Source organism: Eptatretus burgeri, chromosome 1, assembly GCF_056783735.1.
Source record: "Eptatretus burgeri isolate ZD-2024b chromosome 1, Ebu_testis_v1, whole genome shotgun sequence".
NCBI classification, from domain to species: Eukaryota; Metazoa; Chordata; class Myxini; order Myxiniformes; family Myxinidae; genus Eptatretus; species Eptatretus burgeri.
In genome coordinates, this window is record NC_140961.1 from 23,058,143 (window position 1) to 23,073,941 (window position 15,799).

The 15,799-nt window shown below is 50.1% G+C and overlaps 1 protein-coding gene across 7 annotated transcripts in view; it reads right to left on the minus strand.

Moving 5' to 3' along the window:
• The window catches only part of LOC147034020 (solute carrier family 25 member 34-like), a 45,138-nt gene that overhangs the window by 20,341 nt on the left and 8,998 nt on the right, over positions 1 to 15,799 (minus strand). For 5 of the 7 annotated variants that reach the window (XR_015056508.1, XM_085875161.1, XM_085875179.1 and 2 more), the window contains exons 2-5: positions 14,154 to 14,279; positions 10,715 to 10,951; positions 4,638 to 4,703; positions 1,123 to 1,275 (exon numbers count right to left, since the gene is read on the minus strand). Coding sequence is in view for 6 of the 7 variants with exons in the window: in XM_085875161.1 (XP_085731287.1) it covers positions 1,123 to 1,275; positions 4,638 to 4,703; positions 10,715 to 10,951; positions 14,154 to 14,279 (582 nt within the window). In the remaining variant the exon portion in view is untranslated. Of the gene's footprint in view, positions 1 to 1,122; positions 1,276 to 4,637; positions 4,704 to 4,853; positions 6,269 to 10,714; positions 10,952 to 14,153; positions 14,280 to 15,799 lie in introns of those variants that run through there. The other 2 variants (XM_085875170.1, XM_085875187.1) reach the window with 2 other exon arrangements.

Consider the following 15,799-nt stretch of genomic DNA (forward strand, 5'->3'; position numbering starts at 1 on the left):
TAACATTGGCACTCCCCTGTGGCTTGGAGTTGGGTCCAGAAACTCTTTTAAGAGCTCATTGGAAGAGTGATAAGTTCAACCTTTAGAGTTTAGAGCCACGATTAATCTCTGGGTAGAAAGAACCAAGTCTAAAGTAGAGAAGTAAAAATCCAGTGCAATGCCAGGAGGAAGGGCTGCACCAAGGACCACTGGACCCTTATGAAGGGATACGAGGTTTGCTGTTCCACGTACAATGTAAACATTCACGATCCCAAAGTATCTTTTCACAATAAACGCCACATTCCCATAGGCGTCATGCTTAGGGGATGACCACCACCTTGGAGTACTTGAAGCATTCCTAGTTAACCTCCGCCATCGAAGATGGATGGAGGTTACTGTTTTCACCCCTGTCTGTGTTTGTTTGTTTGTGAACAGTATTACGGAAAAACTCCTGGACGGATTTCGACGAAACTTGGTGGGGGGGGGGGGTAGGTATGGTCCAAGGATCATGCCATTAGATTTTGGACTTGGTCCAAAAAAAAAAAAAAACATTTTGCAACTTTTTTTCAAAAAAATTTCGATTTTATTTGAAAAAGATTTGAATTTTTTTGCATTTCTACATGTTTTAAGTGATTTCCAACCCCCCCCCCAAAAAAAATTTTGTTAGAGAAAAAAAAAAGAAATTTTGCAACTTTTTTTTCAACAAAATTTCGATTTTTTTTTTTTGGCATTTCTCCATGCGCGTCGATCTAGTTTAGTTTATTCATTCGTGGTTCAGTAGAGTCTGATCCGTTTTGACCGACAATGAATAGGATATCAGGTTCACTTAAGTGACCCAGCAGTATTGGCGGCGGAGGTTTTGCACTCTACCGAGTGCTCCCCCTCTAGTTTATAACTGCTGTCGTGAGGTCCCAAGAGGTGACACGAATAATAAGTTTCCAACATGAGATCGTATTTGGTTATTTCATATTTATCGAAAGACATCCAAATCTTAAAGACCTGTCCAAAGGTTGTTGTCCATTTTATCTTTCGTATTTCCGTGTAGACATTGAAAATACCATAATACTGCTGCGTACCTATCCAAAAACAGATGTACGTATTCTCTCTCTGCACTTCCATCCAATCACCTCCTCAATTCCTCACCCCTGCTCTGACGGCCAGCTCCTTACACCGAGTGAACGTGGTAAGTTGGGCTGTAGATCCCACGGCCACCCTTAGCCCCGCTGCTTCCACTCCGCGCCACAAGCCCTTCAGGCCTTCTGTCCGACCGATGCATGTCAGAGCGGACACCATACCCTGTGGAAAGGAGACAGACAGACTCACGGTCACATAATCGGCAGAGCAATAAAGTATTTGGGATAATCAAGCAATTTAAAATACTTGTTCTTCTCGAAGTTCAAATCATAGCCAGCTACCTTTATCGAATGTTGTCATGTGCCTAGCTCAAGACCGAGGGTTCTACACGTGTTCGTCTATCCTTTCTCCTTTACTCGATTGCTCACTCACACCCCATTGTTATCAATGTTTCATGAGCCTCGACACCTTTATACAAATATCATGATCAGTAGTCTCAAATAAGAGGAGCAGTCTTTGCGAGACTTCAATAAAATGAGAGCAAATAAAAGGAAACAAGTGGCAAATAAGCAACTTTAGTTAAAAAAAAAAAAAAAAACATTCACAAGATTAAGAACCTTTTATTTGGAAAATATTTCAGTGAAATTTGTTTGAAAGACTGTTCATATTAATGAATCTCTCTATGTCTGTCTGTCCGTCTCTCCCTCCCTCCTCCGTGTTTTTCCTGCAGATAGGTTCTTTCACAAAGCTCCTTCCATATTTGTCTGCCCTCAGATTTCATTTTCATTCCGGCTTGTGCCTTGAGGGCCTTCTCTCTTCAACTCATCCAGTCATGATGCCCTTTATCATTCCTTCCGCCACCGAAGGTGGGCAGAGGTTATGTTTTCACCCCTTTCTTGCTTGAACAGGATATCTCCAAAAGTTGAAGACGGATTGAGACGAAACTCGGTGGAAAGGTTGGAAGTGTGACCAAGAAGAATTGATTCGATTTTGGTGAAGATCCGGATCCGATAAAGTTTTCATTGAGTCTTCACCATTGAGAGATGGGGCGAAAAGCTATATATATATATATATATATATATATATATATATATATATATATATATATATATCTATCTATATATATATATCTATATATATATTGTTGCGGATTCGCGCCCGCCGGCGTGCTGACGGCCACGTAACTCGAATCGCGGCACGTCGCCCACCGGACGGACAATCCAGTCGTGACCCTCTCGGACTAACGCCGGGAACCAGTCACGGGTGGACCTTTCGGTCTCACCGCGATCGAGCCAATCAGCCCCCGCGTGGGATAGGGTTGCTCGCCGACCCGACCTACCTAAGTACCCACGCGGAGGGTAGACCGGGCGATCGCACCTCGCCGCAGGTCGACTTCGGACACGGGCCACTTAAGCGACCCGTTCCGTACTATCAGAATAACCGAGCGGTGTTATCGTCGACCTCGACGGTTCGATTAATTATCGGGCGTATTCAGCCCACTACCAACCCTTTACGTGAAGCAAGATGGGGATTCAATGGGAGAAATGACGAAGCGAAGCGGGAGAACAGTTCAATAATAAAGCACATTTATTCGCGGCACACGGGAAGCACACATATTCAATTCCACCAAAAGCACACAGAAAAGAAAAACACAATTCAATTTACACAAAAAGCAAAAGAGAAACACAATGCAGAGCTAATACCGACTACCCAGCACACGGCAACACTTATACAATTCTACTTCACAGACGGCGCCGACAACACATACCCAAAACCAAGGAAAAGAAATACCCTCAAGGATGAGGCGGGCCTGAGGCCGAGACCGGGTCGCGCCTACCCGTCTGGTGATGAGACGCGGAGCGGCGATGGCGCCCCAACCCCGCGGGCCTCGCGGGCAGTGTCTGGTAGGGGGTGGGAAAGGGGCCCCCTTGGTCGCACTATCTCAGCGCGGGGGGAAACAGGAGGGGGTTGCTGATGCTCGGGGTATAGAGGATTTTTATTATCCCGCGACGAGCGTCTCCACCTCGGCCAGGTCGCGCTGTCGGCCTCCCTGGGGCGCAGCTCCCGACGCGAGCACCCCCTCGTCTGGTGTCGCTGCCTTTCCACAGCTCCGTCCCCTCCGTTCCGACTCCAACGCACACGACGACCAGCTCCTTCTTGCCAACTCCACCGCCCGCGAAGTCTCGACTCTCTGTTTCCTACTCTCCTACTCTCCGCCTCTCGACTCTCCGACTCTCCTACTCTCCGACTCTCTTCGTTCTCTTCGTCTACTGACGAACACGGTCCTTTTATCCGCCCTGTAGCTTCGCCCTCTCATCTTTGACCCCCTCCCTTCGACCTTTCACCTCGCTCCCCATTGGCCCGAGAAAAAGTGGGCGTGAAGGCTTTTTGATCCATAAATTTGCATATATCGATCGCCCTGGGGGCGGGGCCAATTTGCCCCTCGCTCACCGATTGGACGGCAAAAAGTGGGCGTGTGTCGTTTTTGATCCGTTTTTGAAGCACAAAATCCGTGATTTTGTACACGCTGTTCGACGCGCGCCCTGCACGAGTCCAACACCGGCACCCACAGCGGGGCAAGAACGGTGGCGATGCTATGGTTGCGAGGTGTGACGGGAAGGTCGTGGCGGTTGTGGTGAAGCGGCGTTGTGGTTGGTGGTTGATGTTGTGATTGTGGTGGTAATCATGGCGGTTGGTCCAAATTAAAGATAGTAAAAGAAAAACGGCTATCCTGAAGAGTCGCAGCACGCATAAATGACATGTATTCCCACTAGACAACGGGTTTGGGCCTAACTACACATGCACTTACCGAGATACCTCACCTAAGGGACCTGAATGGTGGTTTGCGAATTTGGTAACCACAACAATATATATATATATATATATATATATATATATATATATATATATATATATATATATATATATATATATATATATATATATATATATATATATATATATATATATATATATATATATATATATATATATATATATATATATATCAGGATATCTCAAAAGGTTATATGGACGAGTTGTGACAAAAGTAGGTGGATGATTTGGGTGAGTGAGAATAACAAACTGTTCAGCCTGGTGGAGGTATGTGCTCCACTGAGTGCTGTTCTCGTTTCATTTCTGTTCTTCCCACAACTACCTTCAATAGGCTTTCTTCAAAAAAATGTCTCATTCACCTTCTCTGTCCTTTCCTTAAAGTCTTAGTCCAACCTCTCCAGCACTCCATCACTCCTCCGTATAGATGATTTTCTGCATGTTTTGCAAACCGACATCAAAACTTTCCAAACATTTGATACCCACATGACACTCGTGGGAAAGGAAAGGTATCTCAACAGAATTCACCCCCTCTGGACCACTCTCAACCCGGGATCACAGCAGCATGAGCTAAATGTTCAGATGGGAACACCAAACAGGCCAATTCAAATGCGCTAGCTACACATCCTAACTTCCTGGTACATAAAACTTCCTTTGGCACAATCTACCGAAACCTCAATGCAGCCATTAACAAAGCCCAATGGAGACAAAGAAAAACAGACATTCTCACAATGATGCTGCCAAAGACAAACCACGTGGTTATGTTGGAATCCAACCGCAATGGATGATGACGTCTGCACTTGAAGTTGAGTTTTAACCTTGGAAATAAACAACAACAACAACAACAACAACAAAACTCAGCAAAAGCATTCAATTTACATATAGTATGAAATATATTTCAGCATACATTCGTTTTGAGGTCTTGTGGATTTTCTGGGAAGTTTATACAAAAAAAATACAATAATTACCATTAAACAATCTGGAAGACACATCGAGCACTGCGGCCCGTCTCAGAGACGAAATGGGTCTTCGTGATGGAAGATGAACAATCCCATGCTCGACTCAAGTCAACAAACCAGGTCAGTGTTGTCTACGCTTGTGCAAGATATCATGGGAATGGAATGTCCACGTGGAAAATGGGACAGACAATTCAAATCCTCCTCTGAGGGACACTGTGCTGCTCCCCTCGTTGGAGCCATCTAAATTTAGTAAAATCCAATCATTCAGTTTGGATTTGTATCTTGGAGCAGATGAATCAATCTGCTGTAACTGTTTCTTTTCCTCCTTTGTACCTCTTCCATTAACTAAACACCACATTTTTAGGGGAGTGGGGGAGAGGCCATTTGCAAACGAGGTTTACGCATCATTTATTCCCATTCGTTCACAGTCGTGTGTGTGTCAGCCTTTTTTTTAGAACAGTGATCCAAGGCTCATGGTGTGTACCTTCTGAAATCTAGAGGAAACGGGGGTGCGTTGGGACACGATGTTCTTGGCCATTGATATAAAGTGTCATCACGTTGGCACTTACATCATGGTTGACACTTAATATCATTGAACAAGAATAGCTTTTAGAGGGGTGACCCCAATGAACCCCAGTTTCCTTTACCTGCATTATATGCAGGACAAAGACATGAGGAGATAGAGTATAATTTTACAACACAAATTATAACATCATGATAAAATTGAGATAGACAAATCAGTACAGTTATTGGACTTGAACCTGCCATTGCAGCATCTTGAGCTTTGTGCTCAAAGGGGAATATCCATTGATCGACTTTAGCATTGTGCTTTAGATTGCATACCATTAATATTGCTATGAATCTAAGTGGATGCATCCTAATTCCCTGAAAAACTTCACTGCCCTGTAAGAGTCGAGAAACAAAAGGAAGAATCAATTATAAAACAGAAGACCATTTACTGGGATCAGCAAATTAAGAGAAATATTTTTAAGACACAGCAACAAGTGAACAAAATTATACTACATTGTTCATCCATGACACAACAAACACAGGGAGCCCAAAACGGAGGTGCCATTTAATGGAACTTCCTACGAGGATACATTCGGTGTACAATCATTATTTTCAGGGTTCAAAACGCTTTTAGTAAAGTCAACCTGCGTCAATAAGATCGAGAGGTCTGGCTCACCAACTAAGTTTCTTTTTCAAGGTATCACAACAACACGGTTCAATGCACAACGCAGAGAGTCCATGCACATGCACAGGAAGGGGTGCATGATAAGCGGCAATCCGAGAACACAACAGCAATGGTGCTGTTGTTTAAAAACTGTTGGGATGCCGCTCAGACCCCACTCCACCATTCCCAATTCCCATCCCTCGCCGCAAAAGCAGGCACATCAGGGCATGGAGTGGCAGCACATCAGGGCATAGAGCAGTGGCGCATCATGGTATGGACCGGCCGGCACGTCAGGGCGTGGAGCGGCCGGCACGTCAGGGCGTGGAGTGGCCGGCACGTCAGGGCGTGGAGCGGCCGGCACGTCAGGGTGTGGAGCAAATGGTGCGTCAGGGCGTAGAGCGGCCGACATGTCAGGGTGTGGAGCGGCCTGCGCGTCTGGGTGTGGAGCGGCCTGCGCGTCAGGGCGTGGAGCGGCCTGCGCGTCAGGGCGTGGAGCGGCCGGCGCGTCAGGGCGTGGAGCGGCCGGCGCGTCAGGGCGTGGAGCGGCCGGCGCGTCAGGGCGTGGAGTGGCCGGCACGTCAGGGCGTGGAGCGGCCGGCACGTCAGGGTGTGGAGCAAATGGTGCGTCAGGGCGTAGAGCGGCCGACATGTCAGGGTGTGGAGCGGCCTGCACGTCTGGGTGTGGAGCGGCCTGCGCGTCAGGGCGTGGAGCGGCCTGCGCGTCAGGGCGTGGAGCGGCCGGCGCGTCAGGGCGTGGAGCGGCCGGCGCGTCAGGGCGTGGAGCGGCCGGCGCGTCAGGGCGTGGAGCGGCCGGCGCGTCAGGGCGTGGAGCGGCCGGCGCGTCAGGGCGTGGAGCGGCCGGCGCGTCAGGGCGTGGAGCGGCCGGCGCGTCAGGGCGTGGAGCGGCCGGCGCGTCAGGGCGTGGAGCGGCCGGCGCGTCAGGGCGTGGAGCGGCCGGCGCGTCAGGGCGTGGAGCGGCCGGCGCGTCAGGGCGTGGAGCGGCCGGCGCGTCAGGGCGTGGAGCGGCCGGCACGTCAGGGCGTGGAGCGGCCGGCGCGTCAGGGCGTGGAGCGGCCGGCGCGTCAGGGCGTGGAGCGGCCGGCGCGTCAGGGCGTGGAGCGGCCGGCGCGTCAGGGCGTGGAGCGGCCGGCGCGTCAGGGCGTGGAGCGGCCGGCGCGTCAGGGCGTGGAGCGGCCGGCGGGTCAGGGCGTGGAGCGGCCGGCGCGTCAGGGCGTGGAACGGCCGGCGCGTCAGGGCGTGGAACGGCCGGCGCGTCAAGGCGTGGAACGGCCGGCGCGTCAGGGCGTGGAACGGCCGGCGCGTCAGGGCGTGGAGCGGCCGATGCTTCAGGGTGTGGAGCGGCAACGCGTCAGGTCGTAGAGCGACCGGCGCATCAGGGTATGGAGCGGCTGACATGTCAGGGTGTGGAGTGCCGGGCGCTTCAAAGCATGGACTGGTGGGCATGTAATGGCATGGAGCGGTGACAGAGTGTCAGGGTGTGGAACGTCGAAGTGTCAGGGTGTGGACCGTCGAAGTGTCAGGGTGTGGACCGTCAAAGTGTCAGGGTGTGGACCGTCAAAGTGTCAGGGTGTGGACCGTCAAAGTGTCAGGGTGTGGACCGTCAAAGTGTCAGGGTGTGGACCGTCAAAGTGTCAGGGTGTGGACCGTCAAAGTGTCAGGGTGTGGACCATCAAAGTGTCAGGGTGTGGACCGTCAAAGTGTCAGGGTGTGGACCGTCAAAGTGTCAGGGTGTGGACCGTCAAAGTGTCAGGGTGTGGACCGTCAAAGTGTCAGGGTGTGGACCGTCAAAGTGTCAGGGTGTGGAACGTCAAAGTATCAGGGTGTGGAACGTCAAAGTATCAGGGTGTGGAACGTCAAAGTATCAGGGTGTGGAACATCAAAGTGTCAGGGTGTGGAGCGGCGGAGTGTCAGGGTGTGGAGCGGCGGAGTGTCAGGGTGTGGAGCGGCGGAGTGTCAGGGTGTGGAGCGGCGGAGTGTCAGGGTGTGGAGCGGCGGAGTGTCAGGGTGTGGAGCGGCGGAGTGTCAGGGTGTGGAGCGGCGGAGTGTCAGGGTGTGGAGCGGCGGAGTGTCAGGGTGTGGAGCGGCGGAGTGTCAGGGTGTGGAGCGGCGGAGTGTCAGGGTGTGGAGCGGCGGAGTGTCAGGGTGTGGAGCGGCGGAGTGTCAGGGTGTGGAGCGGCGGAGTGTCAGGGTGTGGAGCGGCGGAGTGTCAGGGTGTGGAGCGGCCGGCGCGTCAGGGCGTGGAACGGCCGGCGCGTCAGGGCGTGGAACGGCCGGCGCGTCAGGGCGTGGAACGGCCGGCGCGTCAGGGCGTGGAACGGCCGGCGCGTCAGGGCGTGGAACGGCCGGCGCGTCAGGGCGTGGAGCGGCCGATGCTTCAGGGTGTGGAGCGGCAACGCGTCAGGTCGTAGAGCGACCGGCGCATCAGGGTATGGAGCGGCTGACATGTCAGGGTGTGGAGTGCCGGGCGCTTCAAAGCATGGACTGGTGGGCATGTAATGGCATGGAGCGGTGACAGAGTGTCAGGGTGTGGAACGTCGAAGTGTCAGGGTGTGGACCGTCGAAGTGTCAGGGTGTGGACCGTCGAAGTGTCAGGGTGTGGACCGTCGAAGTGTCAGGGTGTGGACCGTCAAAGTGTCAGGGTGTGGACCGTCAAAGTGTCAGGGTGTGGACCGTCAAAGTGTCAGGGTGTGGACCGTCAAAGTGTCAGGGTGTGGAACGTCAAAGTATCAGGGTGTGGAACGTCAAAGTATCAGGGTGTGGAACGTCAAAGTGTCAGGGTGTGGAGCGGCGGAGTGTCAGGGTGTGGAGCGGCGGAGTGTCAGGGTGTGGAGCGGCGGAGTGTCAGGGTGTGGAGCGGCGGAGTGTCAGGGTGTGGAGCGGCGGAGTGTCAGGGTGTGGAGCGGCGGAGTGTCAGGGTGTGGAGCGGCGGAGTGTCAGGGTGTGGAGCGGCGGAGTGTCAGGGTGTGGAGCGGCGGAGTGTCAGGGTGTGGAGCGGCGGAGTGTCAGGGTGTGGAGCGGCGGAGTGTCAGGGTGTGGAGCGGCGGAGTGTCAGGGTGTGGAGCGGCGGAGTGTCAGGGTGTGGAGCGGCGGAGTGTCAGGGTGTGGAGCGGCGGAGTGTCAGGGTGTGGAGCGGCGGAGTGTCAGGGTGTGGAGCGGCGGAGTGTCAGGGTGTGGAGCGGCGGAGTGTCAGGGTGTGGAGCGGCGGAGTGTCAGGGTGTGGAGCGGCGGAGTGTCAGGGTGTGGAGCGGCGGAGTGTCAGGGTGTGGAGCGGCGGAGTGTCAGGGTGTGGAGCGGCGGAGTGTCAGGGTGTGGAGCGGCGGAGTGTCAGGGTGTGGAGCGGCGGAGTGTCAGGGTGTGGAGCGGCGGAGTGTCAGGGTGTGGAGCGGCGGAGTGTCAGGGTGTGGAGCGGCGGAGTGTCAGGGTGTGGAGCGGCGGAGTGTCAGGGTGTGGAGCGGCGGAGTGTCAGGGTGTGGAGCGGCGGAGTGTCAGGGTGTGGAGCGGCGGAGTGTCAGGGTGTGGAGCGGCGGAGTGTCAGGGTGTGGAGCGGCGGAGTGTCAGGGTGTGGAGCGGCGGAGTGTCAGGGTGTGGAGCGGCGGAGTGTCAGGGTGTGGAGCGGCGGAGTGTCAGGGTGTGGAGCGGCGGAGTGTCAGGGTGTGGAGCGGCGGAGTGTCAGGTTGTGGAGCGGCGGAGTGTCAGGGTGTGGAGCGGCGGAGTGTCAGGGTGTGGAGCGGCGGAGTGTCAGGGTGTGGAACGGCGGAGTGTCAGGGTGTGGAACGGCGGAGTGTCAGGGTGTGGAACGGCGGAGTGTCAATGTGTGGAACGGCGGTGTGTCAATGTGTGGAACGACGGAGTGTCAATGTGTGGATTGGTGGGCACGTCAAGGCATGGAGCGTTGGGCGCATCAAGGTGTGGAGTAATAAGCCGTGGAGTGGTCAGGGCATGGAGCGTTGTGCATGTCACCAATTCTTTGCGAAGGACACTATAGGATCTTTCACATCCACCAAAGAATGCTGGCAGATGAGACACCTGTTTAACGCACCCATCCGAGAGACAGCATTGATGAATCACCCTGCCTGTGAAACACCAGGGCTGACAGTGTATGGCTGAGTCAGGAGTCAAACCCAGGCTAGACAGCTTCGAGACAAGTGTGCATACCTCAAGGCCATCCTGCTAGTCCTCTTGCCGTTTCTTTGATCATTATGAATATGTTGTTGCGTATCTGCGTGTGCACTTTATGTACATAATTCGGACATTATGGGATGTTCCTCAGATCGATGCATTCTTTTATCTCAGATGGATGCTTATTGATCTTTTGTGGTAAAATTTATGTGTGGAGTGGATTATGAAAAACGAAGACTATGCGGAAAACAAAATGGAGGACAAAAGTGATGTGAGAAGGACTCAATTGGTACATTATGATGATTGTTGATTGGGGCACAATGTATAGCACTGTCATTAGAGTAGTCACTCGTACTGGGGCAACCTGGGGCAAACTGGGTTGGATTTTCATGCTTGGGCTTAGTTCACGCCGCAAATTACAGTCAATAGAGATGCAATCGGGCCTGTCATGGACGGTTCAAACCTGCTAAAGAAGACAAGGCAAAATGCAATAAAACGTGTCGATACCCATGCATACTTTACTTGTAATACATGAACAAACATCCATAACCCGTACCAGGTAGAAGGGACTAGCTAGCATAGCGCCGGCAAGTCCCGAAGCACAGGCTGCTATTGCTGATCCAAAAGCAGAGTCTGTAATACCAGCAGCCTGCACACGAGAATAGGTGCCCAACCGCACCCCGTTCATGACCATTTGGTAAGAAAGCGCCGGGACGAGACCAGCCTGCAAACTCCTTGGACCCTCAGTCCTGAGCAGTACCCATAGAGCCTGAAAGGCATTTTTGTAGTGAACCTGTGATGGGTTTGGGTTAAAAAACAAAACACAGACCATTGAGCGGTTATCAATAGAATTCAGTAGAGAAACAAATTGTGTATTCTCTGCTGAGCAAAGCCCTTTCTCAACCCCTCAGAGCACACAAGAACTTCATCCAAAGTATCATGGAGTACTCATACAAAAGCCCGTCAAAAATGACGGGTTGGAATTATTTTATTCGAAATATTCAAGGACACTGGAAGATATGATGTTTCGTAGCAAGAAAAAGTGATATTTAAAAACAGCACGTGTACAAACGTGACCCTATTTTGTTTATCAACTGAGACGTTTCGTTTCGATGGTGCAGCCTCATGAGCATGCCAAAGTCTGAAGCCTCGGCCTAGCATCAGGTGTGCCTATATCTTTCTTCTTCATCGATTAGACATCGCACGTATGTAAACGAACACTCGTTTTACTCTGCACGCGTTACACAACATGTGTAGCAAATTTCACCTCCCTGCACCTTCAATTTATTGTTATTTTTTAAAATGTATCTGTACACCGCCCATGAGGCCTGGTTGCAGGCCACCGTCTTCAAATCCAAAAGAAGAGACGAAATTACTTTTTTTTTTTTTAATGAAAAATGATTTTCGATTTTATTATTTTTTATTCCAGAAGAATAGACCGCAGTGAACACACAGTCATGTTAAAAGATTGGCCTTTAAAACCCTTCTTAAATCATCCTCATGAAGGGGGACAGCCAAATACACGGTTTTATACAGGGAGATAGGTCCCCACTCTGGATTGGTGCAGACACTTTTCGTCCTGCTCTCCAGGAGCTGATCCAGTTCAAGGCTATCTGTGATCGTGCTGTTTCTCAGCAGAAGGTCGGGTCACAAAGTGTGATTCTCGGGCACTGCAGGCACATTGCCTAACTCTCATTCATCTCCCACATCACTTCCAAACTCACTCTTCCCGGACTCTCGTCTTGGCAGCTTGCCAAAGCTTGCTTGAGTTGCATGCGTTCTTCCATAATCCTACACCTGGCTACCCTCCCACTTCGAAGATGAGCAATCCCTCGATTCTCTCGTTTGTGTTTATTGTCTCATGTCCCTTGTCACCTCGTGCTTTCTCCAGTAGGCTACTCACTCCATCCCTCTCTTTCTCCCGTACTCACACCTACTCCCTCTTTATGCCGTGCTCACCCCTACTCCCTCTTTTTCCCGTACTCACCCCTACTCCCTCTTTTTCCTGTACTCACCCCTACTCCCTCTTTTTCCCGTACTCACCCCTACTCCCTCTTTTTCCCGTGCCCACCCCCTTCCCTCTCTATTCCATGCCCATCCCTGTTCTTTTTTAGATCCTAGTGGAGGATCTCGAAGTCTTACTCACGTTGTTGTTCTTCATCTTCTTCTTGTGAACTTTTTTGTTTCACAGCCTACAGTTTTCATCGAAACTTCCTGAAACTTGGCATATATATGTAAAAATATCCTGCGCAGACAGTAACCATCTCCGATTTTGAAAATTCCTCATAGAATAAAAAGTTATGACGTCAAAATATCTCCGCTAATGGAAATCGCCTAAAAAATTATCTCCAAAACTAGGCAAGCTTTTTGAATTCTGTTTGCAGGAATCGAACAGGGCATTAGCAGAGATGAATGACCGCACACATGATACATCACTATGACGTCATATCAATTTTGTGACGTCATTCCTATTTTTTGACATTTTTTGTTTCACAACCCAGAGTTTTCCTCGGATATTCGTGAAACTTGCCATGTATATGCAGAAACCCCACGCGCAGGCAGTAACCATCTCCGATTTTGGAAATTCTTCCGAGAAAAAAAGTTGACGTCATAATATCGCCGCTAATGGAAATCGCCTATACCATTATCTCCGAAACTAGGCAAGCTGTTTGAATTTTGTTTGCGGGAATCAAGTCGGGCATTAGCACAGATAATTTATCGCAATTCTGATACATCACAATGACGTCATATTCGTTTTTATGATGCGAATCATTAAGAGGACGAGGATCTTAGCTCATTTGAGCTTGTTTCTCCTGTATGCAACCCCCCTCTTTTCTATTCTTACCAATCCTTTTCTATTCCACCCACATCCCGCCCACCTGCCGCTGTCCTTTCTGTCACTCGTATGCAAGGTCATTGTGTTTCTCTCCCCCTTTGATCCCCTGGCAGTCTATAGACCTGCTGGCTCTTGTTGTTTCATCATCTATGAGCCTAGATTTTTATATTAAAAACATAAGAAGATGCAAACTTTGTGCTTACACATTCTATATTTACTGAAATTAATACAAGAGATACACAGTATAAAGTTTCTAACACAACACCACGAATCAAAACGTGGAGTCCATAAATTACACTTAACTTGCACATCTGACAACGGTTAACAATAAAAAATGTTAATAACATAACTCTAAGGTGGGCAGATTCCTCTTTTTTTCCCCACCTTTGGAACAAGCTCCCATACACTCTTCAATGCCATTCTTCCCTCCAGGTCTTCAAAACAACTGTTCACCAACATCTCTCATCTTCCCCCATCCAAAACCATGATCTTTTCTACCCCCGTTAATCCACCCTAAACCCAACTCCTTCAAATTCCATCCTTTCCTCCCTGAAAGTCCCTGTCGTGTAAGGACCTGAAAATGTCAACCTAATTGGACACATGGTCTGGCAGCCAGAATTGTTTTTTTTTTATTTTATCTGGGGGTTTTTTTTTCATTTTTTTTTTCTTTGAATAAAGCTCACTTGGCTGTGCCTGGATGGGTTCCAGGGTAGAGTAGTTCTAATGGAAAAGTTCTAATGGATCAGACATTGCGTGGTGGAGCAATGCGCTCCACTGAGTGCTCTTCACATTCATTATTATTGTTGTTATTATATAATACGAACTGTCGTGTCTGTCCATTTGGCTATCTCCTGGTTCCGGCGACCGCTTCCCGAGCTGCGTTTGAAAAGCCTGGCATGCAAGCAAAGTGCAAAGCTCAATATTCAACCAGAGGAAGAGCATTATACCAAACATATGCATGTAAAACGTATAAACACAGCATGGAACCGCAGTGTGTTTAACAGTGAGCTATCCTCTCAGAGGTCATGACTCACTGGTAAACAAAAGGTAATGTCAGAAAGAGTCCGGCAACAGGAGGAGTCCCGCAACAGCAGTGTTCATGTGAAATACTCACTCCCTTGTGGGCAGTGGTCCATCACCTGTTGGGTGCATATCTCACCGGGTGAGTTTTCCTGCTTTGCAACTCCCCTTGCAGTTGCATTCGGGTCTTGACGACCTCCAGGGGGTTCGAGACCAGGCAAGCACCACACCCAGCAAGACCTCCACTCAGCATGTCCTTCCATAGCTGGGCAACATTGCACACCGTTTGTGTTAATTTCATTGTTTACCACTGTATTGCAACACAACCACAATAGGTACAACATTTTGCAATGAGACTGCGACCTTCAACTACATCTACCATTGCATTTACTTTCAGACTCTTCCATGAGCCACGACTTGACACCTGACAAGTGAAACGACCTTCAACTTCCTGTTATCCTGCTCAAGGGAAACAGCACCCATTACATAATCTCCGCAATCTGAAGTTTTTTTTCTTTACACCCACCATTTTACTAACATTTCCACCCGAAGTAGTTCCTAAAACAGGCTAACTGATACCTTCGACTACTTCTTCTTCTTGGTACGCCACAACGTTGGTGACATTATGTCCAGGAGTGGAGTTATCATGCTCAGAATTACTTTCATCAAGTCAAAGCTGAGGGATAGTTGCCTGAAAGGTGTCCAGGTTGAAAATTTAAATGACTGTCTGGCATTTCATTCCATCCGCACATCGTTCGAGGAAAAAGGAGTATCTGTACTTCAAGGTATATTGCTTTTCATGCTCAACGAACGGAATCTTTGTTTATATTGTTGTGGAAATGACTTCCAGGCGGTAGCATTGGTTAGCATATTTCGTTATCTCCATAGTCAGCGAGAGGTAATTTAATCGTGATATTAGATATGCGTCACTTTATGTTTAGACAGACGTCATCCACCCTCGCCAATGCGTATATCCAAAAAACACTATCCCTTTGAACGCTCATTTAATGTTCTAGCCTCTGGAATCTGTCTTTTATGTTATTTTTAGTGGCTGGGTGGAGGGGAGACTGAAGAGGGGAAGCCATACCCACCATCCCGACTTGTCCCGCAGCACCAGGACCATTTAGGTGCAGGTCGGGGAAGGTTCTCCCCTCCCAGAAACTGGGCTTTGGGCCAATAGTGAGTAAGAGCCGAGGTGCGCAATACGTAATGGGGTGAGGTGTGGGCCAGAAACTACAAATGCAAAAGCAGCTGAGGAAATAGTGAGATGCCTGGGATCCACATCGCAAAAGGCTGCGTCGAGTCTGCGGAGCTGCCGTGCGAAAGCCATGCTCCCACCCAGCCAGCCATGTCTCCTCCTCCTCCTCCTCCTCCTCCTCCTCCTCCTCCTCCTCACAAACCCTACACTGCTGCAAAGATGCACATTGGCTGCCACCCTGCATTGGTTCCTGCCGTCATACAGCCACAACTCGGGAATTTTCTGTCTTGTCCGCCTCTCTCGTCTATCTCTCATGGAATGGCTGAAGGCCTTTAAGATAGATAATTAAGGAATCACACAATCATTCGTTGGTTCGTCGGTGAGGTATCGGCAGTGGTTCAGGGATTGGTTCGCATCATTCTTGTTATTGCTCCTTTTGTATTCCCATCCCCCGTATGACCATTTATTATTAAATACACTTGGTCTCCAGGTGAATTCTGGTGGTTGTGATTACTTTTGCAACTTAGCCCGTCTGTTAACGGACTACTTGGTTTGGGGCGACCAGTGCCTTATAACAAGACGGTGAT